Here is a 24,042-nt window from a genome sequence, read left to right as displayed (position 1 = left end):
CCAGGGTAAGCTTTCCTCAATATTGTGTGAAATTATCTCATTTGGTTAAAACCCTGATTTGCCGAAGTACCCTAAACTGATCAATAGAAACTGCGTCTGCAGGAGGGTCCGGGCTGCAAAGGAAGCAGCAGCGGTAGAACCGAGACTCTGAGCTTTGTCCCTGACTCACGTGCATTTTTTTGAAGCAAACTTTTCAGTTTACTAGGAGTGAATTCTGCTCTTTTTTGAAAGAGAAATTAGGAAGTTTCGAAGAAAGCAGAGAACCTTTGTTGGTTAAAAGCAAGCATTATTCCTTTAATATGCAATTCTCAACTTCTGTCTTCTGTTTGTATCCACATCTGGTTCCCTGGATCTAGAAAGTGATGAAATAATTTTGCAATGTATAAAGAACCGAATTCTTAACATTTGACACGTACTTCATACCAAGAAGTGGACTTTTCAGATCGATCTAATGTATGTCTCTGGAAGATTCTTCTTACAATATCCTTTCTGTATTCCAGGTCTGCCTTTAAAATAGAAAGCAGAAGAAAATCACTTGACTGATGCAGGTTTTCTGAACTGAGGAATGGGGTGGCCTAATACTTAGAGAAATTGCAGATTGTAATAATAAAAAATATGTGTTTGGTCTTCATGTTTGCTAACAAACAGCCTCTAAAAGCCTTGGAATCCCTAGAGTGATGAGTGACTTTTGCATGCTAATGAGACGGCAGGTGGCTGGGGCCCCTAGATAGTTAGTCTCAGAGTGGAGGTTGGTCCCCAGCAAGACCAAGGCAGGATTAAAGGCTAGGACTCTGAGCCAGACACATTGACCTTGTGTGGGGAAGGAGGCTGGAGACTGAGTTAATCACCAATGGCCAGTGGTTTAATTAATCATGCCTGTATACTGGAATCTGCATAAAAACTCCTCACTGGGAAGGTGGCAAACCTGGGAGGGCATCAAAACCTCAGCAAATCAGAGAGCTTGGTGAGTGTGTCTCTTCCACGTAGCTGCCAGAGGTGTATCCTTTATAATAAACTGGTAGTGGAAATAAAGGGCTTTCCTGTGTTCTGCGAGCTGTTTTCAAATAATTGAACCTGAGAGGGGAAGGTGTTGGGGAAACCTCCAGTTTTCAGTTGGTTACAAGTCTAGGAAGGCTAGACTCGTGACAGGCATCTTAAGTGGGAGCAGCCTGCAGGGTCTATGCCTACTCTGGATAGTTAGTGTCAGAGGCAAGTTGGACTACAGGAGATCTAGTCAGTGTCCAGAGTTGGAGAAGTGGTCAGTGGGAAGAATAAGCCCACATTCTGGCAGAGCTCTGCCCACCGGAGGAACACCAGCTCCTTTCTATGTACTGCCAGACGTCATGACTATCCTTCCATCCTAGGAAGCAGTAGAGACCCCCACCAGGTATCTGTTTTCCCCCATTCTTCTCTCCTGTGGCAGTCACATCCACAGGACATCACTGTCACTCTGAGAAATACTGGCAGGGCAGCCCGTGGATGAGCACACCCCACCTGGACCCTCACCAGCTGCATCAGGGTCCTCTGTCCTCTTGGAAGCCTTCCCTGGCCACTTCAGGTGCCCACCCTACCTGACACCAGCTGTTCTTGGTACTGCCTGCTTCCCAGGCCCTCTGACATGATGCTGCAGCTATAAATTGTGCTTTCCTGGGCCACCTTCTGTGCTGGATGCAACAGGCCATGTGGCTGTGTGTCTTTGATCCCGTCCGGGGTCTCTGTGGTCTCCCCCACATCCCCGGTCCAATCAGCCTCTTCTTTCGTTGGTCCTCTAGGTGTGGCTGGCCAGCCTTCTTCCAGATTGCACATTTACGGTGGCCTCCTGGGAGACTAGAAAGATCAGCTATGTGTCATTTGTATGCTCAAACTAGACAGTCAAAGCCATCGCAAAGCTCCCATGTCAAAGTCCCTCGCACCCTGGAAGCTCTGTGGACTTTGTTCCCTGTTGGGGGAGCACAGGGCCAGGAGGAACAGCTCCACAGGAAAGGCTGGAGCTACAGGAGCTGCAGGGAGCCTTGGGCTCTCAGTCCTGGCTTCTTTTACCTTCTCACTGTGTAAATCTCTGAAGGGCTGGGATCAGCCTAGTCCTTCAAAGCTGTTTGTTTTGATTTTCTCAGGATTTTCTGTGCCCAAGTGGTCTCTTTGCTTTGGTGACAGAGAAATAATCAGAATTGGAAAATGTGAAAATGATCCCTCATTCATATTCCCCAACTGCCCGCAACCTTCAAAACAGCTGGGCAGCCTGTCCAGGACAGCAGTGGGCACCAGTGTGCAGCTCCAGGGCTGACCTTTCCTTACTGGACCCATCTTGGTCTGCATCTGCAGTGTGCGCCCTGCTCTGGCTGGTGTGTGTATCCAGCGATGATCATACATCCTTCCTCCAGACTGGGCCCAGGGGTTTTCACATTAGCCATCAGCCTGCCCATCTTCATTTATATCCTTCCCAGAACTCAAGTCATGCTTCCCCATGGAGCCTCAAGCATCAGTAAGGGGTATGCACATGGTGGAATTTTTCTGAAGCAAAACCAGTAACTTGTACCCCAAACTGTCCTCCGAGGTCAGTAGCCACGGGCCTTGTGAACAGCATGTCCTCTGCCCTCTCTGCACGTTCTTCTAGGAGGCCTAATATCTTCTGTGCCGGCAGGTGGCTGGGACAGTGGCAGTGGTATATAGACCATTTATGACCCTTGTTCTTGCTGTGTCCTGCTTAGGGCAAGATCACATCCACCCTCACTCCCCCACTCCACAACATAGCAGCCTTTCCCATGGCCTTCCATCCACCTGCTTCCTTCAGAAATCCCTTTTGCCTTTCCCAGTATTAGTAAGGCTTCCTTCCAGTTCCCTTCGAGTCTGTCTTGTCTCTGAGGCCAGCCCACCATTCCAGGATGGCTGTAGTGGGGGTGTGGGGCAGGAAATGTACAAACACAGCTTGGAGAGAGGCTCCTGCAGGCCTGCAGACAGGCCCAGAGTCCTCTCTCGACGGTTGGTCCTCCCTGGTTCTCTCGCTTGGGCATTCTTGGCCTGTGTTGGGAGGCTCCTCTCTGCATCCCACTGGGTTGTGTTTTTAGCCTCCCCAGCTGTTTTCTGCAGGTCCCTGCAGCCTCCTGTTTACTTCCACTTTTTCCTGCATAATTGCCCTATATGCTGCTGGCCCACTGGCCAGCTCTGTCTTGCTGCTGAGGCTGGACTTTTCCTTTTCTCAGAGGTCACTTGGTGGCTGGAGCCCTCTCTCAGGGCCTCCCAGGGACACCTGGCAGCTGAGACACCATTCTGATGGGTCCAGCTACTGAATAACTGAGCATGGTCCTTGGGAGGGTCTTACTCCAGGGGCACTGATGCTGCCCTCTCCTGAAAGCTCCACCTCAGAGATTAAGGAGCATCTCTCCATGGATTAGAATGTATGTCTGTTTCCCACTCACCTGCCACTCCCTGTAGGGTGTTGGCTTCAGTGAAACAGGCAACTCTGCACCAGCCCTTCACCCGGGTCCTCAGGCCATCGTGGGAAGATAACGACTTGCCCACTTGGTCAGTTGAATTAGAGGTAGAAGACTCTTTGGCTCTCCCCAGTCTTGTGGGATTGGATACACAGATTGGAGGCTGACGAATTATGGCTGATGGGCCACATCTGCCTTGCCTGCGAGCCAAGAATAATTTTTAAATTTTAAAGTGGATAATAAAAAGAACACCGAACAAATATATCATGGCTTATGAAAATTGTTTGCAATTCAATTCTCAGTGTTCGTAAATTGAAACACAGCCACAGACTCATTTGTATACCTTCTACAGCTGCATCTGCACCCTAACTGGAGAGTTGAGTGGCTGCCACAGAGACCTTATGGCCTTCAAAGATTGAAATGTTTGCTCTTTGCTGTTCACAGAAAAAGTTTGCTGATCTGTGGCTTAGATGGCCCCTGGTGGGGTGGACCTTCCACTCCCATGACCAGACGATGTTCCCATGAACTGAGTTCTGTGTCCCCATCTGTAACTGGAAGGTGTGGTCTCAGGAAGACAGCTCAAGCCTCCTGTGCTCCTAGGAAATCCCACAGCCCTTCCCTTTAAGTATCGTGGTCCTATACAGAAATTGGACCATGGGAACACCTCGCATTTTGATCTATCGTACGCAATAGCATGAAAATAATACCTTAACCACTTTGAAAAGATAACAGATTTTAATGGTTTGCATGCAAACATTTTTACCATTTTGCATATTTTATATTTATAGAGTAATTCACTGTTTAAAATTTAACTCAAGATGGTTTTCTTGTTGTTGAATGATGGATGAATATATTCATCAAGGAGTGTATTCAACAAGGAAATGACTTTGTTTCATAAAACTTCTTAAAAGGAGATTTTGTATCTGTGCAAGGGTATGTGATTTCCTTAATCTTTTGTGTAAACAGGAAGGTATATTCACATTTTTTTTTTCCTTTTTTGGAAAAGGCATCTTATAGAATTATGGCTAAAAGGTGATATACTACTTCTCTGCAGCTTTACACAATTTCTTGAAGAAGAAGTGCTCTTTCTCCAGACAACAGCATGATGCTGGTTTCGGCAGACTTTGCCTTGTGTATTTCCTTTTTTTTTTTTTTCTTTTGTAGAGACAGAGTTTCACTTTATCGCCCTCGGTAGAGTGCCGTGGCGTCACACAGCTCATAGCAACCTCCAAATCCTTGGGCTTAGGCGATTCTCTTGACTCAGCCTCCCAAGTAGCTGGGACTACAGGCGCCCGCCACAATGCCCGGCTATTTTTTTGTTGCAGTTTGGCCGGGGCTGGGTTTGAACCCACCACCCTCGGTATATGGGGCCTGTGCCCTACCCACTGAGCCACAGGCGCCGCCCGAATTTCCTTATGTGAATTTTACCTCATTGGCATTGATCTTCCTGCCCCATCACAATGTAGCTTGTGGCTGCTCCTGAAAACTTTAAGCCAGAAGCAAAATCCAGAGGGCCAAAACCAGAGAGTGAGGGACCTGGGAAGGTGTGAGCGTGCTCACCTGTGCTTTTTGTCAGGGGAGGCGGAGCATGACTAGGACTAAGATGTGCAGAGGGACCGAGGACTGGGAACAGAAAGCAAGGGATGGAGAGAGCCACCGGAGGAGACTGGCAAGTGGGTGGAGGCGGAGAGGGAAGGGAGAAGGGTGGCCAGAGCAGGGTAAGGGGCTGAAAGGAGGGACGAAGCCAGGAGCTTGGTTAAGAGAGGTTAAGTAGTGTTACCTTCACGGCGGTTTTCATGAATTTTTCTGATGTTCTGGGTGCAGGGAAGGTAGTGGGTAGATGGACAGGGAGTTGCCCAGGCCACCTTCTCCTTTATTATTTTCCAGTCCTGCTCCTGAGAGGCAGCACATGGATTCTTCACCTCTGGGACTGCTGGGGTCCTGTTCACTGTCACCTGGACTACTCTCCTCGCTCACTCAGCCCCATTTCTGGGGAGCCCCCAGTCCTGTAGCACCTGCAGACCAGCACTGCCATCAGGCCACCTGGCTGCGCATCTCCCGACCTTCTGCCTTGCTGCATTCTTCGTTCAGCCAGGACCCCATCACTCCCTCTGGTTCCAGCTCTGCCTCTGGTTGTCTTTCTCTCTGGGTGATGGAGGCTGGCAGCCCAGAATACTATTTCCTTTATTTTTTTTGCTTCAGTTCAAGAACCCCTGGGCTCCCGAGTTCAGGGCATAGTAGCACCCCCACCCCCAAGAGCCATTATCAGAGAGGTCCCTGCTTCAGAAGCAGAAGGCCTGGTGCTGCCAGGTGGAGCCCACCAGTCCTTGGGACAGGCTCACTTGCACCCTGGGCCAAGCCCTCTCCTTCCAACCCTTCCCTAGAAACCATCTACCTCCTGTCCAAACAGCAGCCTCCCCCTGTGCACATTGGTGGCCTCACTGTCCCCACACACCTCTGGCTTGAGGCACATTTCCCTCCCTTTTTCTCCATAGGAGCGGTAAGTAATAAAGATTCTTTCTCCAAGGCCATCCTGGGGCAGGACTGGGGAGGGGCGTGGGCCCCAGAGAAAGCTTTGGTCACTTGGCACTGTTTTCACCCGAATGTGCCTCGTTGGGGGACAGCACCCACACTTAGAGTGAAATTCATCCACTGTTTACTCATTAGGTCAGGTAAAACATATGTTTTGGATAACCATTGTGTCCCAGCCACAATGCCCAGCAACCCACGAGTCACCCCCCTGCTCTGACCTCCTCCCATCTTTACCGGAAACACGTGGTTGGGACCTTGATTTGAGGTTGATGATTCATCAGCCTGGGTGGGGCACAGGTAGAGTCCCAGCCTCCTGCCACCTGAGTTCCAGGGTGCTGACCAGGAAGGCACTCTCACCACGCTGCCAGGAACCCTGTTCCATGGGCCACTTAATCTCAGACATAGCAGTAGAACATGTGGCCACCATCAAAGCTTATGGTGATTCCATAAGAAAAATGAATGGACTCTACTTCCCCTTCTCCGGGAGCTCATCTTGCCTGGAGACAGAGGCACTCTCAGCAGTGATGGCCTCATCACATCCACCCGTCACAGCTTCACCTCTTTCGGATTTGAGTGAAATGTGTGAACCCCAGGTCACTGCCTGGTCTGGGGAGTCTAAATGTGGCAGCACTATTCCCAGGTCACCCACAGCCCCCAGGATATTAGCCATCTGGTGTCCTGGCGTTGGCTGTGTTTGTGTCATGATTTATATGGGTCCTGGCACCAGGAAAGCTGGTGGCTGCTTTTACTGGGACTGGGCTGACAATCCACCCACCTGGAGAAGGCACACATGTCCTGGATTGTCTGGACAGTCACGATTTGTCCCTGGGACTTTAACACCTGTACACACCATCTGGTTAATATTTGTCCCATTCTCCTTCAAAGATGTGCTTTTTTTTTTTGGATAATTGATAAGGCCACAGTATATGTGAGCCCAGGGGACAGGAATGACTCCACTTCTCTGTTATTGGATAACAGAGTTCACCCGAGTGCCCCTACCTAGGGCCTCCTCCAGAGCCTTCTGGGCTCTGCCCCCTGTGGCCACTCTGCAGTCCACTTACCTCTTGTATCACTTTCTGAGTGGCCTCTGTCCTTGGCTGTTCGCTGTCATCCATGTCTGGTCTTGGTGGGCTCCATCTTTCCTCTTTGCATGTTTAAGGCCTCGCCCTGTGTCATGGGGTAGCTCTGGCCTGCCCTCTTTGGAGAAGTGGGCCTTCCTCTCTTCTCTGCCCCGCTGCCTTCCTCCCTGTCTTCTCTGCTGCCCTGGCATCAAGCGGTCAGGAGTTGGGGAGGAGCTGCATGCTCTACGGGCCACAGTACCCCTTGCCCTGACTTCTGGACTGGAGGCAGTGTCCCCGACCTGAATAACTAATTTCCCAGCATGTCCTTGATGGGCTCTCACCTTCACCTCTCATGCCTACCATTCTCTTATCTGGCCTCATCTCCCCATTCTTTATGCTTTCATGAACACGTTAGGTTCTTTGCCAGGCACATTTCCTGCTCTTCTCATCAGGAGATGCTCATATGAGCTTACCTGGAGCATGGCGGTGATGCCGTGCTCAGCTTTCCTGGGGCAACCCATGGGCCTGCTCAGGGTTCAGCCCCTCTCTGGAACTCAGAGGAGACTCCAGCTTCTAACCCTGCCCTCTTCGCTCCAGCCACCTGCCCCATCCCTGTGGGCAGCTTTGCTCAGCCAGACATAGCCACACGATTTCACAGCTGCCAGCTTCTGTTGCACTCCCCACACCTAGTCCCTAGTTCCTGGGCAGTCTGCTCACTCACCATCTGTTACATCACTTGCATTCTTGGTCAGAAGAGCACTATATTCTAGGTGTTCAAAACACAGAGATAGCAGAAACTAAAAATCACATGGAATCAGACCATTCAGACATTAGTTTTGTCCTGTTTTTAATGTATTTACTCCAACAGACACACACACACACACACACAGTCTCCTTGCTCTCTGGACATCTGTGGATTAGAGGAGTGCTGCATTGATTCACTTTGCTGGGATGCTGAGCAGCAGAGTCAGTGGGTGGCTGTTACTGAAGCTGAAGCTGAATGTTGCCGTCCCTGATTAAAAATTGGACATTTTAACAAAATAGACATCTTACTATTTTGTTATTTATTGTTGCCTGATGGTAAAGTCTACATCTGGCTAGACACTGTCATCCCCACTGCCCACTGCCCACCATGCACTGCTAGGCTCCCCTCGTGGGCTCTGTCCGTCACCCACTGCTAGGCTCCCATCGTGGGCACTGCCTGTCACCCACTGCTAGGCTCCCCTCGTGGGCACTGCCCGTCGCCCACTGCTAGGCTCCCCTCGTGGGCACTGCCCGTCGCCCACTGCTAGGCTCCCCTCGTGGGCACTGCCCGCTGCCCACTGCTAGGCTCCCCTCGTGGGCACTGCCTCGCCCACTGCTAGGCTCCCCTCGTGGGCACTGCCCGCTGCCCACTGCTAGGCTCCCCTCGTGGGCACTGCCCGTCGCCCACTGCTAGGCTCCCCTCGTGGGCACTGCCCGCCGCCCACTGCTAGGCTCCCCTCGTGGGCACTGCCCGCCGCCCACTGCTAGGCTCCCCTCGTGGGCACTGTCCGCCGCCCACTGCTAGGCTTCCCTCGTGGGCACTGCCCGCCGCCCACTGCTAGGCTCCCCTCGTGGGCACTGCCCGTCGCCCACTGCTAGGCTCCCCTCGTGGGCACTGCCCGCCGCCCACTGCTAGGCTCCCCTCGTGGGTACTGCCCGCCGCCCACTGCTAGGCTCCCCTCGTGGGCACTGCCCGCCGCCCACTGCTAGGCTCCCCTCGTGGGCACTGCCCGCCGCCCACTGCTAGGCTCCCCTCGTGGGCACTGCCCGCCGCCCACTGCTAGGCTCCCCTCGTGGGCACTGCCCGCTGCCCACTGCTACGCTCCCCTCATAGGCACGGTGCTGCAATTTGTGATACCAAATAGATGTTTGTTTGCAGTTGAGTTTGGTGAAGAAATGAGGTATGTTGGTTTTCTTAATTAGGTGTATATTGGTGATGATTCACTACAGATGTCATGGTGTGATTGTGGAGGGGATTTTTGTTATGAAAGCCTACCAGACAATTTCACAAAGATTTGAAATATGGTATCCTCTAATAATCTCTTTTATTTTGCTTTGTTTTGTTATTTATGATTCTGTACAACTCTGGCTAAGAAAGGATATAATAGTCTTCATAAAGGAAGCAAGCTTATGTGTTCTTGCTTAATATTTGTATTTTCCCCCATTTACTTTTACATTTAACTATTTGTTACAAGTTCTTAATAATTGATTTTGCACATTAATTTTTACATGAAAATTAATTGCTTTTACCATATGGTCTCGGATTATTACACATTTAATTCCTGTAATAATGCATTTCTATTTATAAACCTTCCAACTGGGAGAATTGAAACATAAATCATACAAACAAGGGGATTTTGAGTCTAAGTACATCTAGAATGCATATTTACATTTGAAAGTGAATGTTAATACTTGAACAGTAGTTTATGTGGCACGCCGTGTTTGTAGGACTGATGTCATCAGACTGTGGCTGTAGATGTGACAGTGGCCTGCCCGTCATGTGGTCATGACCACACACAAGTGCAGAGGTGCCAGAATTGATCTTGAGATAGACATTTTTTTCTTTTTGTTTGTTTTTTTGTTTTTGGCCAGGGCTGGGTTTGAACTCGCCACCTCCGGCATATGGGACCGGCGCCCTACTCCTTGAGCCACAGGCGCCGCCTGAGATAGACATTTTTTTCAAAGGCCAAGGCCAAATAGTAGGTTTTGGGCAAATAATACCTTCTGGCTGAAGCTGAACTTGGATGGATCCCTGACAAAATGTTTTGGTATATGATTTTGTATCCTGCTCTATTAACTTACCCTTAGCATTTTCCTGCAGCATTATCTTTGAAATCGGATATTTGATGGCTGAGTAGTTTTTATCTGTTTGGATATTCCATAGCGTATTAGCTTTTCCTCTTTATGTGAGCTGTGTGTTTTTCAGTTTCTGTTCAGCATCACCTTCACGCTGTGGAAGTCAACATGACTCTTTGTCATTCCTTTTCATCTTATCCTCTGTACCCTAGCCCACTGTGATGAGGCCTCTGCTGTCACAGAGAACTGGGCTCTCCCATTCATGTAGGAAGGTCCCATGGGTATTTGGAGATGGTGTCATCTCCCCTGCCCCCTCTGAGACTCTCCTTCAGGCTGATGAGTTCTGTCTCATTTGCAAGTTCTCCTGGATGCAGCGTTTGAATCCTCTGCCTTCCAGCCCGCGGCCCTCTCTTCTGTGTTTGCATGTGACAGACATCAGGCGTCTGCCCCAGAGGTTCTGGCCTGGCCTCTGTGTGGTTGATGATGGCTTCTTCCTTCTGACGGTCTGTGACTGTTGGGTTTGAGCAACGTGAGACAGTTCACAGTGGGTGTGAATTGCGGGTGGTTAGAACTGTGGGTCCTCCTGCATCGCCTCTCAGAGAGCAGGCCAGGTTGAGTGCCGTGTTCCCCTGTTGTTCTGCCCCATATTCATAACCTTGACAGTAACCTCCCTACCCTTCTTCCTTTGAGATCACTAGTTGCCCATCTTCTTGCTGGGCTGTGTTTTTTACCCCTTTTATGAAGTCCAGCACAGAGATGCTGGGGCTTCAGCCAGCAAGGTGGGGAAGGAAGCTGGAGACAGTGGACTCAGACACTAGTGGGGGACACTGGAGTGGGCTGTAGGGCAAGGCCCACATTCCAGGGCACAGGGCAATGCCCACGGGGCCCTGGGAAGCCAGAGCTCCACTTAAGCCAGCACTTTTAGCTGAGGTGGGAGGGAACCTCCCCAGGCTGCCTTAAGACAGGCTCTAGTTCTTCTAATGCTGGTACCTGCCTTCCTGCCAGGAGTGGAACACGCAGGCAGCCCTGGCTTAGTGTCCAGACTGGAGGCACTGGCTGGAGGAGGCAGGTCCCAGCTTCCCCGAGTCCAGTGGCCCCTTTCTTCCCTACTGTGGGACCCCAGGCTCAGCCTACTTGTTGGATGAGGATGTCTCATAGAGGACCACACAGGTGGTTAAAGCCTAGCGAAGATCTGCAGTCAGGATCCCTTGACTTCCAGCCTAATGATTTTTCTTTACATTGTGCTACAAAAATCTTACCCCATGGAGGGCCTCTGGGAAATCGCATGCCCTGTCTTCTGTCCAGAGTGAGAGGTACCCTCCTTTGCTTGCACTTCAAGAAAAATCTTTTATGATCTCTCACTGAAATGTTTTGATAACAATCTAGATATTTCAAATGTGTATTTGTTATGCTTGCACAAGAAATCTAAGTACCCGATTTTTCAGAACCTAAGTAGTTAATGCTAGAAATTTTGCTGCAAATAAATTGATCAGTATGCAAGACAGTTGTCACAGCTGAATCATGGTCCACAGTTAAGGTAAACAGATCTGTGATGACATTTTCTGAGCAGAATACAAATGCAGCTCCATTTCCTCCCAGAGGTTTCTGACATTTCTTCCACACGGATAACAGGTTCTCCTAAGAAGGTGTTGGTCACAGGAAGAAAGATCTTTGTTTAATCCCTCCAAAAAGGTAGGGCTGTGATATTTGATATGCTTTCTGGAAAGAGAATTGTTCTAAGAGAGATGAATATTGGAAGAGTGTATCTCTTTGGTTAGCTGCCTCCCCTCACCCCCCACCCACCCATGGAGATGAACCTTTGGTTTTTCATTTATTTGAATGATCGTTAAAATATTATGTATTGTCATATTGTAAAAGTTTGCATGGAATTAGGTTTTTTCTTTTCCAATGTGAAGATTAGGGGATATTTTTTCTTACTCTGATTCACATGAAATAGTGGGGAGAACAAGATGCCTTTTTTTCCATTTCCTGCTCCTTTTATCTGTGATGCTCTCAAGTTCCACATTTCTCCCAGGCTTTTGCTGCCTACACTGGATTCCAGGAATCCTGCACAATATGTCTGCATCTTAAAGGGAAGTAGTCGGTAGTTAGACGCAGCACCATAAGCCGGATGTGTTTTCTGGGTGGTGATGAAGCTTACAAAAATCTTTAGCTTGCAGTGATTTTAAAATGAGCTCAAAGCTTCAATGCAACTTTGTCTGAGAAGAGGCAGTCATTTCCCCTGTGTGTGACGGGAGACTGTCCCCTGGGGGGGAGGGTCTTCGCATCGGGGGTCGGACTGCTGTGAATACATACATTTTTGTCTTTTTGTGCATGTGCCACTGGCTATGACCAGGGACCCTTAGCCAAGATCTAGACAAGAAGATTGCACTGGAGGTGGGAGGAGAGCTCTAGATCTCTAGAGAGTTGGGGTTGGGATAAAAGGCCAGAACGCTCCAGTGACAGATGTGCACAGGGACACCCCTCCAGGGGGCTGGATGAGCCTGCTCAGACGTTCTGGAGCAATCTGAGAAGCACATTTAGGTGAGGGCATCTTGGCTGCACTGTGCTCCGTTCCTCCCCTGGCATTTCTGCAGTCTGCTGCCAGGTGAGCATAGAGGTGGGGTCCTCCAGGAAGCTGTCCCCAAGCTCGCCAGCCGTCCCCACAGTGTATGAAGTGACCCAGCTCCATGCCTCTGTCACACTCAGGACTGGCCTCATCAGAGGCAGGATTGGGTCCCTTTATCGCTGACCAGCTGTTAGCACAGCCCCAGGTTCAAAATGAGAGCTTTGTGAATGCTGCTTGTAATGGAAACAGCAGCATCTGCAAAGGGAAGTCCTGTCCCAATGAACTCCTTTTCTTAGTTGGAGAACAGGCATGGAAACTGAGTCAGATAGTGATGTAGCCAGCATGAGAACCAGGTTCCAACTGAGCGTGTAGCCCTCTGAGTGGATGGACCAAGGAAGGTGCTTGCTCATGCCTCCACCTGCTGTGGAAGTCCCTGTGCACAGACTGTGTGGCGTGGTCGCTGTAAATGTGCAACTGGCCCACCCCTATTTGTCTTCCATTTCTAGAAGTGTTTTGCCCCATGCAGTGTAGGAGGATCAGGTGACCAAGGTTTTTTAGAATGTTCCCTTTTCGAGTTCTGCTGCTGGCACACTATTTTGAGGCAGTGACATCATCTTTTCCCTCTTGAGCGCACTCCTTGCGGCTCCATAATTCAGGCCCTGCCATCTTTCACCTGGACTGCGGTGACCTCCATTCATCCTCAGGAGAGGGACAGGTACAGTAAGAATGAATCATCAGGGACCAGATGGGGAGGGCAGGGGTGAGGCGGAGACAGGCCTCCTCGGGAAGTGCCGTTGCCATGGAATGTGAATGAGCAGAGGAGACAGGTAGGGCAATAGGGAGGAGAGAGATTTCTTACCAGAGGACATAACTTGTGCAAAGGCCCTGAGGTGGGAGGGAACATACTGTGCTCCAGAAACTGATGGAGCAGTGTGGCTGAAGCCAGAGCAGGGGCCAGAGAGGTGGGCAGTGGCCTGACTATGCGGAGCTGGCTGAGCATGGCAGGCAACTCGTGTGTGCGCTAAGAGCAAAGAGAGGCCAGTAGAGGACAGGGCAGGACCCGGCCTTGTCTGACGTGGCTTCTAGGTGGGGACTGAATGGGAAGGGGATGAGTAGATGCAGGAAGACCAGGGGCTCTGAGGCAGGTCCGCAGCAGCAGCCAGAGAGGGCGAGACTGTAGGAGGTGACAAGAGGACGTATGGGTGTACCTGAGACCACAGAGGTGGCAGTGCTGAGAGGGCCTGGGCGAGGTCACCCGGTGGGGACAGATATGGAGGAAGGAGGCTTTGCAGGGTGCCCTGAGGCCTGGGCGCAGAGGATGAGCTGGCCAGGCAGGCCTTGTGGGAGGAGCCTGGAAACCAGGTGGGACCACCTGAGAAGGGGAATAGGAGCCCCACGCCAGAGGAGGTTGCAGGCAGAGGTCACAGAAGTGGTCCCTGTGAGGATGGCAGCTGTCCAGCGGGGTGACAGGGACACAGATCTAATCAGAAAAGGTTGAAGGGAGAATGGAAGGTGAGGAGGTGAGGCAGCTTTTAGGTGGATTTGCCCCATGAAGGCAAGCAGATTACTTTGCCACAGTTCCAGACTTTTCCTTGCATAGTGGAAAATTCCACATCTACTTTTAAGATTGCTTTGAATTTTGATACCAAATACTGATGTCATAGAATGTGTCATGTTACTAGGCTGTGCTAGACACCTGTCCTTTGCACATGTGGTGAACCCTCCCTGTGTGGGGACTGAGGGGAGGGTCCGCCCTTCACTCTCCTCTCAGAGGAAATCCTCTCCAGGCTGTGCTCTGGCTACCCGCAGGGAGCTGGAGTCATGAGGGGAGGGGTGACTTGTTCGGAATTTCTGGGCTCCCATTCCAGCCTGAGTCGACCCTCCGAAAGCTGTGTGGGGCGCCAGAGCTGTGACACACCAGCCTGCTTAGGAGAAGCTCTGTCAGGGTGAGGGCTTGTCGGTAACGGAGCAGCCGTGCCTGCCAGGCCCAGGGCGGGCTCTGTGTGTGCGTGAGCGAGAGGGAATGTTGTGTATAGGTGGTAGGTATATGGTTTGTGCACATGTGGTATGTTGGTGTGGGTGGTGTGTGGTGTATTTGTGTGAACAGCGTGCGTGGGGTGTGTGTTGTGAATGTGTGTGAATGGGGTATGTGTTGATGTGAGTCGTGCATGTGTACGGGGGTGTGTGTGAGTGATGCCTGTGGTGTGTGTGCAGTTCACATGGGGTATGTGTGGTGTGTGTTTGTGGGGTGTGCCTGCGCTGTGTGCATTGATGTGAGTGGAGTGTGTGGTGGGGGGAAGTCCTGAGAGAAGAAGGTGGAGACAGAAGACGGTGGGGTCTGGCCACTGGCTGGTGGGCCTCCAGGCAGACCGCTGGTGTGGAGGCAAGTCTGGGCGGGGAGGCCGCACAAGGCGGGCCAGGACGGCGCCCTTATGTCACCTACTGGGTTTTGTAGTCCCCTTCATCCCTCGGCCACAACGTGACCAGGGAGCATGTTAAGAGTGGGGAGCTGAGGAGCCAGGAAGGCCATTGTCACCTTTCTTTCACTCCAGGAAGACAGAACAGAAAAACAAAATCATAAAAGTGACCTCATTCCTTACTGTAAGAAAATGATTCTGTTAGCATCTGTGGGTATGTGTGCTTCAGCTGAACAAACACTCATGTGCGTACTGTGTGCCAAGCATCCTCTGCGCACGTCAGCCCTTGACTCCGCGTGACCTTGGGAGGTACACACGCTACTATCCCCATGTTACGGACAGAAAGCTGAGGCACAGAGAGGCTGTTATTTGCCCAGGGAGCGTGTAGACGTCACACGCACACAGTGTCTGCTTTGAAAGACGTTCTTAGGGGAAAGTGACAGAGGAGAGGGAAAATTTATTTGGCAGATGTCATGGAGAAATGACTTTCAGTCAACACAGTCGCTGTGGGGTGTAGCTGCTTGCCCTCTTTCACACCTGAATCTTAGCAAGGGTCAACTGCTGCCTACGACCCCAAACATGAACGTTTCCTGGGTGCCGCCCACTGTGCCTGTGAGGTAGAGTCTAAGTGTTAGGAAGTCTCTTGTCATCCTGGCCTCTGCCTGGGCACACAAGGCACCGGGACCATATGGTTGGTGGGGGTGGCAAACACATGACAGTCCACTCTGCTTCCACACTGGCCATGGGGTGGGGTGCAAAGCTGACCTCCCCGGTCGAGGGTCCCTGTCTATGAAACAGGATGACTTTGTATCTGCCTCTTAGGGTGGTTTTACACTGACACGATGCCAGGAGCATGGATGACACCTTGCAGAACTCTTAGTTTAGGCAAAATTTCACCATTTTTCTTAAACCACTCTGTTTGTTGGCGGACACTCTAGTTTTTGGAAAGGATCCCCTCCCCATCCCTGTCTCGCTCAGTCCTTGCGTCCCGTTCTCCAGCTGTGTGTGTAGGTGCTTTCTCCTGGGTCTCCCACATGAGATTTTTTTTACCAACTTTTAATTACTTTATTTGTGGTTAACATAACATTAAATTAACGCTAAATTAACACATGTTCAATAGGAAAAAAAACCTAGAATATTTGAAAACCTCAAAAGCTTTTAATAGAAAATAAAACCCACCTATAATTCCCACAACAGAGATCGTCAAGTTTACCATATTGACAGACTTCTTGTCTGCCTTCCAGTCTTCTTTCCGTGTGTGCAACAAATACACACACACACACACACACACACACACTTCTTCCCTTTCATTGCCTGTCACAGCCTGGAGGAGCTGTGCTCCTGTCAGGTCTAGGATGTGTGTGTGTTGATGTGTGTTGGTTGGTGTGTAGGTATTGGTATATGTGTATTTTGGTGTGTGTGGTGTGTGTGTTGATATGTGGGTGTGTCTTGTGTGTGTTGATGGGTGTGTGTTGTGTGTATGTGTGTTAGATGTGTTTGTATATGTACATGATGGGGATGTGTGTATTGGGGTTCGTGTGAGTTGGTGTGTATGTGTGTACAGGGATGTGTCACAGGTGTGTGCGTAAATGTTGGGGTGTGTGTTGTGTATGTGTGTTGGGTGTGTACATATATGTTGGGGGGGTGAGTGTTGAGTGTATGTTTTGGGGGTGGTATGTTTTGGTGTGTATGTGCATATTAGTGGTGTGTTGGGAGTGTGTGTGTGTTTGGGGTGGTGTGTGTTGGTGTGTATGTGTGTATGGGGTGTGTCACAGGTGTGTGTGTATGTGTGTACGGGGGTGTGTCACAGAGGGGGGTGTGTGTGTGCGCATATTGGGGGTGTGTTGGGAGTGTGTGTGTTTGGGGTGGTGTGTGTTAGTGTGTGTATGTGTACAGGGGCGTGTGTGTGTTTGGGTGGTGTGTGTTGGTGTGTATGTGTGTACGGGGTGTGTTGCAGGTGCGTGCGTGTATGTGTGTTAGATGTGCATGCATGTGTACGTGCGTGTGTGTTGGATGTGTGTGTGTACGTGTTGTGTGTGTGTGTTGGGTGTATATGTGTACGTGTTGTGTGTGTATACCTCTTGAGACATACTGCTGAGTTCTCCAGAAAGGCCGTACTTGTGTACACCCCACTGCAGGGGTGATGGTGGCCATTTGGTCACGGGGCAGGAGTCTGGGGTGCAGTTTCCTTTCAAACGCTGCAGTGGTCAGGCTCTGCTCTTCATCTCAGAGTGAAATTCAGAGACCTTAGAGCAAATCATTACCCGTGCTTCCGGGGCCACTCTTCACCTAGAGATGTAGCCTTCGCTGTGCATTCCATACCCTGCCGGGCTGTGGGATTCTCCCCTCTGACCTGGTCAGGGCCCTTCCTCCAGGCGCCTGCCCTGGGGGGGCATCCCAGGGGCTTTGGTCCCCCCTGCTTGACTCACAGAGAAAATGTGCCAGACTTGAGAAGAATGGCATCACTTTTCCCAGGAGAGCTGGTTGTGGTGATGGATATAGACATAGACTACAGAGAGAGAAAGGCCTGTGTTTTAGTTTTGTTTGTATTTATTAAGGGTGGGTCCTAAAACCACCATTAGAGAAAACATTGAACTTTTAAAGTGAATGTTAGCCTTATTGATTGCATCTTCCACTTGGTTTATCTACTATCCAGAAAACCATTCTACTTACCAAAATGACATTAGATAAAATGAGACATCATTTCTTAAATAAATTTTAAAAAGTAGTCATAGGAGCAGATTCCTTGACATCACAAGGAATGTTTGTCTTCAGCCCACGACTCATTGTAGTTAAATTCAAAGACCAGCAAAATGATGATAATTATCGTTGCTGTAGTGTTCACTTTTCCCCAGGCACCGTGTTAGGCTCTTCACATACATTTTCCTTTATTTTCAAAGTGCTCCTTCAAGGTAGATCTTAGGAACATTTCACTGATGACATTTTGAGTTAGAGTAGCTCAGTCGCTGTTAGAGCTGGGAAGGGTTTGAGTTTTGATTTTAAACCTGGTAAGGGTGACTATAAAGTTTCACAGTCTTTCTCTTACTTCATTGTGGGCCATTATTACTGAATATTGCTCTGGAAGTTCTGGCCAATGAAATAAGAAATGAAGAAAGAAATTGGATATGAGATAAAACATGAAGAAGAAGGGCTGGCTGCGGGCACCTGTGTGGGTCACCTGATTGCTCTTTGCTTTGCTCCCCTCACCTGTTTGAGGAATGGACTGTGTTTGCACCACTCAGCCGTGCCCTGCCAGCCAAGGTTTTGGGGAGCTCTACTTTTTGCAACGTGTATTACAAAACTATTGGCACTTTTGTTTTCCCAAAATAAGATGACAGTAATTGGAACAGGAAGGGATTAACCTCTCTCTGTTTGCTGACTACAGCTAAGATCTCTTCCAGCCTGAAATGTCTTTAACCCAAAGGTGGAAGTGAGATTGCTGGATGTAAAGTACCGAAACTCGTATTGCATGGAACAATAGCGGAATAGGCAATACGTTCTAAAAGTTTGGATAATCAGGGACAGCTATGATATGCCGAGTTAATCAAAGTTAAACCTACTACTTCAAGTAGATAGGACTTCTCCATATGTTTTAATGGATGCCGGAATCTCCAGCAGAGGGGTTGGTGGGCAGCAGTTTCCTATCTTGTTTGGTCATGGAATCATTTTTCTTGCAGAATCTTGAGGGCCTGCTGTTCCGTGGTACTTACTTTAGGAAGTAATGACTTTAATTTTCATGTGTGTTTGCTCTAACAGCAATTCTGCCCTTGAGTTTTGGGAGTTAATATGTTTCAGCCTCCATTTCAGAAAATCTATACATTTCTTACCAGGAGCGGCTGTTGATAAGGCTGTGCGTCATCCCTGTGAGTGCTGTCTGTCACACACCCAGTGTACGTAACTTTCTAACGGGGAGAGAGTTACTTTAAGAAAGGGAATTTTTTTTTCCTGGAGTACTTTTCAGTGTATACGTTGGTTTAAAAACAAAACAAAACTGTAATTATTCTCAAATTTTTGTGGACCACAGACTAGCTAAATTAAGATTTTGTTTATTAGTATTATAAAATTTTTCTTCAGGAGTTTTGAGGGGAACAGTTCAAGCTGACCTCTGCATGTGTTTATTTATTTATTTATTTATTTTGAAAAAATATGGAACGCTTCACGAATTTGCGTGTCATCCTTGCGCAGGGGCCATGCTAATCTTCTCTGTATCGTTCCAATTTTAGTATATGTGCTGCCGAAGCGAGCACTCTGCGTGTGTTTATTAAACGCGATGATTTTTGGACATGGCTGTTGGTCAGCTGCTGCAGCCATGCCTAGGGGAAGGAAGCAGAGCAGGAGCCCACACTGAGGGCCCCATCAGCATCATAGGCACCCTTTCTACCAACAAGGGCCCCACTTCCCGTATTTACCCTGAGCTGACCTTTTGTGTGTTTTTGTAGACTGTTGCTTCTCTTCTGCCTCAGGTAAGAGCTGAGCTAAGAAAAGCTGACACTATGGGAGTCTTTCCTAAGAACAATAAACAAGAGTCAGAGAGGCCTCTTGAAATAAGTGTGCCTGCGTTTAAGAACGCTTCAGAAAACGGGGAGAAGAAACATTTTAATGGTGGTTTCTTTGAAATCTGGGTTGCTGAGCTTCCCAAAGTGTCTGGCTTATGAGAAATAATGGATCTCGGCCACAATGTGCAAGGAAGGTACCATCATCTAAGTGCCAGGCCTTCTTGTTTTGTAAATTAACATTCATTCCTGGAAAGGCCTGGCTGTGGAGAGCCAAGAGGCCTCCGCCTAGTGTGGCACAGCGGATGCTTTCCCTGGGCCCCCCAGGACTTTCCACGGACACGCGGGCCAAGCTCTGATGCTTGGATGGGGGGCTCAAGATGGGGACAGAGCACCGGCGAGGGTCCCGTCTGGGTTTCCAGTAGTTGGTACCGGCAGCCATTCCATCCTCTTGGGCTTTGGCTGTGCTGCCAGGATTCTGGGACATCTTACCTGCTCCAGGTGGCCAGGAGATAGGAGTCCCTTAGGAAAGCTGCTGAGATGCACTAATTCTTTTAAACCACTTTTGCAAGGAGTAAATGTTGGAGTACTGCCCAGAGAACTTCTTCCCGAGGAGAAAGGCAGAGCCCTGAGAGAGAGGAAGGACTCACCCACACCGCATAGCTGATGTTGGAGGAGCATAGTGGCCCGTGGCCCCTGGGCTGTCCTCCCGGGTGGTGCCTCTTCTACCACAGGACCACGCCACATTCTTGCTTGTTACTGGGTTTTGCATTGACAAAACCTCTCGTCTTTGCTGATTTCCAGAAATGGCTTCAGACATACCTGGATCGGTGACATTGCCCGTTGCCCCCATGGCGGCCACAGGACAGGTGAGGATGGCAGGGGCCATGCCTGCCCGTGGAGGAAAGCGGCGTTCCGGGTAAGCAACATCAGTATTTCCAGGAACTGGCTTCTAAAATGTTGTGCAATGCTCTTGACCTGTTAGGAAAATATTGTTTCTCCCCTCCTGTAGAATAAAAGCTCAGCAGTTTGCATCCTGTTTAGATTTTGCAAGATTCCTAAATATGCACATGATTGGCTTCTAAGTGTTTTGGGGGCTTGGCACCCAGCTGAGAACTTCTGTTTGCTTGTCCTTGTGGTGAGAATGTGCTTTGTGATCCTGCTGGGCCTGGCTTAGGCCTGAAGGGAGGAGGCTCACCCATAACCCCTACGTTGAAGCCAGACTTGGCAGCACTGCTGAGCTGAGCAGCAGGAGCTGTGGGCTGCAAAGGGTCTCCCCACACCGCTGCCCCATGCTGCCCATCCTTCACTCCTCCGTAGGTGATGTGCAGGATTCCTTTCCAAAGAATCAGTCAGAGCCTGGTCCCTGAAGGCCTGGCAGTTCACACAGTATGCTGCTCTGCTAGTAAAATTGGTGGCCACAGCAAGTGCTGCTGAGAGGTCCAGATTGCCTAGCTCACTTGAACAGGTGGAACTAGAACTTGTACATGGAACTGAAAAAACCAATCAACCAAGCAGCAACGAAAATCCTACTGGGAAAACCTAGGCCACGTTTTCAGACTCCATGTATCATCCTGCCCCTTAGCCCATAGAATACATTTTATTTTCAATGAAATATTTGATGGACAAGATTTCTCATGAAGTTGAATCAGTTTGTACTTTGAAAGCCATTTCTGATAACACATGCCTCTTCAGGAGTGCAGCTGCCTGTTGGGGCAGAACATACTTTTCACAGCCCAGGGCCGTGGCGAGGCCCATTTTTAAAAGGTCCAATGTGATTTAAAGGGGGGAAAGTGGGGTGCGTGGGAAGCAGACAGCGTCCTGGCAGGTCGGTGGTGGAGGGGGCCATGCAGAAGCATGTCCAGCATTGTCATTTTAGGTTGTGAAACAGACTGTTGTGTGTGGTTTGACATTTGAAGGAGGCCTGAGATGTGTATGATTACCGAGAGGGTTAAACAGGCTGAGAAACAGAGCTAGAGCACCCAGCTTTGCCTTGATTCAGTACACTTGCTGGGCTAGTGCTAATGCCCTGGTCTCTACCTGCAGCTGTCTGTACAGAGGGGCTTGCAGAGCTGTAAAGAACTGGTGCCTGGGGCAGAGCTCTCAGACAGGCTGATAAATGGTGTGACTGCCAATGGGCTTACTGCAGACAGCCATCCTATTTCAACCAGCCGTTTTTGCTAACTAGCTGCTAAGCTCAGCCCAGAAGCCTGGATTGCTAACAGAAGGTACATGGTGTCAACATATCAACTTACCCTTAAAAAAAAAATTCCAGGCCTTTCAGAATTACTTTAAAAACTATGCACTCTAACTTGCATTCCCCTAGGGACAAAGCTCCATTGCTTGCCAAGTCCTTTTCCAGAAGAGCTAGCACCAGGACTCTGATGGGGGAGGTGGTGGAGTCAGGGCCAAGGTCAGGAAAGATGCTCAGGCTCAGCTCAGTATTTGTAGGACTCTCTTCGAGCCTCTTCAGGGGTTTCCTCCTCCCCTCCTGGAGGGCTGCTCCCCTCCTTGGCCTCAGTGTTCCTGACCCTGAACAGTGTCCAGACTCTGGTTTCTGGCTGCATCCTGAGCTGACGATTTGGCTGGGGACTCAGGTCATTTCTGTAGAAGCCTTGCACCTCTGTCCCTTTTGTGCTGGGTCACACACACTCAGAGTGGCATGGGAAGCAGAAGTGGACCTGAGCAGGCCCAGGGTGAGCTGGTGTCCCACTCGGAGCCAAGGGAGAAAGAAGCACATCAAGGAGAGAAATGAGAGGTGGAGGGGGGTGAGCAGCAGCTGCTGACCATCACCAACTGACCAGCAGGATGAGGGTAAGACCCTGTGCTTGACCTCTCTGGTGTGCCTGGGTGATCCTCCCTCTCTGGGCTATGTGCTGCTTCCTTTTCCTTGTCAGAGGGAAGGGGCCAGCACAAGCCACAGTTCCATTTGCCAAGCTTCAATGACTTACAGATTTATCTGGTGTCTAAGCAAAGAAACCTTCGTTTTTACAGAGCTGTTTCCATAGTAATTCTTGCATCTGAAGTTTTTACATGCTCTGCTGACTGCAGCCACAGCCTGAACACTTAGCTAAGTTCAAGGAGGCCCTGGTGGAGGTCATGTTCACCAAAATGCAGGTAACTCCATGGTAGGACCCCACCTCCATGCCACGGTGTGCATTTACCACTGCTGTCCCCATCATTGTGCCAGGGTGTTTTTCTGCCTCCCATTTCCCTCTGAGAATGTGGGATATGGTAGGAGAGACACAGGGGGAGAGGGAAAAGAAGGGATATGGGGAACAGAGCTGGTGGGAAAGGAGGATTGGCCTAGGCAAGGGCCTTCCTCCCACCCCGGGGGGCCTTCCCTAGGTCTCCCACTCTGACCTGATTGTTCTGGAAAAAAGTTTCCCAAATTCCCAGGATCAAGGCCCTTCCCACCCTACTGTTCCTCCTGGGTTCTGGCCGCTCCTGGCCACCTACCTGGTCCAGCACTAGGGGTACCCCCAGCTGAGCTTCCACCCCCACTTCCCTGACTGCACTCGGCAGAGTCTCAGCAAGCTGTGTGCTCTCTCCCAGCAGTTGGGACACAAGGTGAAGGTTCAGAAGTTCCAGATTCTTTCAAAAGTGATTCCACATATGTGGGAGAAAGCTGAGGCAAGTCACCTGAAAGGCACTTTTACAGTAACCCTCTGATCTCAGGGACAGTGTGGTGAAGGATCGGGGGGCTTCCCTGGGCTAGCTTGGTTAAGAGAAAGCAGTGTGGATTAGTCAGGGTCTGTGCTCACCCCAGAGCTGTCCTTGCTGGGGATGGAGGTTGGATGTTGTAGGCAGGGATGTATCAGTCCCTTCCCTCTGCCTTGGAGCCCCAATGCTGGGCTTCTAAAACAGCATCACTGGGGACAGAACTACTTTTAAATCATATTCAGCCAGACCAGCGTTTCCCTCTCATGCAACCCTGTGAGCTGATGGAGTGTGGTCTGACTAAAGGGGTATTTCCATAAGCAGATGTTTCTCTTGGTGAGCAGGTATGCACTGACATCTCCGTGTCTCTGATGGAAGTGCCTTTTCCAGCATCCTCATTAGCAGAAGTTTTGCCTCCACTACTGGACCAGCCTTTTCATCTTTTCTCATGAAAGCATAAGTGAATTCTGTGTGAGGATGATGCATTATTATTATTATGTAATCACTGTTAGGGAGATTCACACCACTCAGTGTTCACTAACTGCAAGTTTAGAAATGCCAGTCATGGCTTTGTGCCTCGGCAGGATGCAGGCTGGCTGGCAGGAAAGTGAGGTGAGGCGCACACTTGGCCCCCCGTAAGCAGGCTCTCTGTCATCCGTTCATTGTGCCGAGTTCTTCAAAGTGAACCTGATAGGACTCAAAAGTCATATTTTGATTTCTCTCCTTTATCATCCAGATGCTGCAGTATAATAGAAACACACAAAAGATGTAAAACAAAAGATGATTTACTGAGGCCTACTAATAGTGGGAGAAATAAGCAGGGCTTATGGAAGGCCTCTTTAAAGTAGAGAATTTGAAGTGGTGGCAGTCCCAAGCAGGGTCTTGGCAAGTGTGGCTCTGGAAGACCGTTTGTGTCCTCAGGAGTGGCTGATGAGCTGGTGAGACTATTGGGGGCGGGTTGAGTTACCCTGAGAATTTGTACAAGTTTGCACCCTGATTTATCTCTTAAGTTCACCCCTACTTCATGCTTTTTTGAATTACTAGATCTGTTCTCTACAA

The 24,042-nt window shown here is 49.7% G+C and overlaps 1 protein-coding gene and 1 non-coding gene across 8 annotated transcripts in view; one reads left to right on the top strand and one right to left on the bottom strand.

The window, feature by feature from the left end:
* The window catches only part of ARNT2 (aryl hydrocarbon receptor nuclear translocator 2), a 215,536-nt gene that overhangs the window by 25,060 nt on the left and 166,434 nt on the right, over nucleotides 1-24,042 (top strand). For 4 of the 7 annotated variants that reach the window (XM_053593527.1, XM_053593533.1, XM_053593530.1 and 1 more), the window contains exon 2: nucleotides 20,128-20,242. In XM_053593527.1, coding sequence (XP_053449502.1) covers nucleotides 20,128-20,242 — 115 coding nt within the window. Of the gene's footprint in view, nucleotides 1-11,412; nucleotides 11,537-12,905; nucleotides 13,129-20,122; nucleotides 20,243-24,042 lie in introns of those variants that run through there. The other 3 variants (XM_053593528.1, XM_053593529.1, XM_053593534.1) reach the window with 3 other exon arrangements.
* Nucleotides 18,971-19,077, bottom strand: LOC128589306 (U6 spliceosomal RNA). The gene has a single exon (XR_008380901.1). It is a non-coding gene; the product is annotated as a U6 spliceosomal RNA (small nuclear RNA).

Source organism: Nycticebus coucang, chromosome 6 (assembly GCF_027406575.1).
Source record: "Nycticebus coucang isolate mNycCou1 chromosome 6, mNycCou1.pri, whole genome shotgun sequence".
NCBI classification, from domain to species: domain Eukaryota; kingdom Metazoa; phylum Chordata; class Mammalia; order Primates; family Lorisidae; genus Nycticebus; species Nycticebus coucang.
Note: the sequence above shows the minus strand (reverse complement) of the source record. Positions and strands in the feature narration are given on the sequence as shown.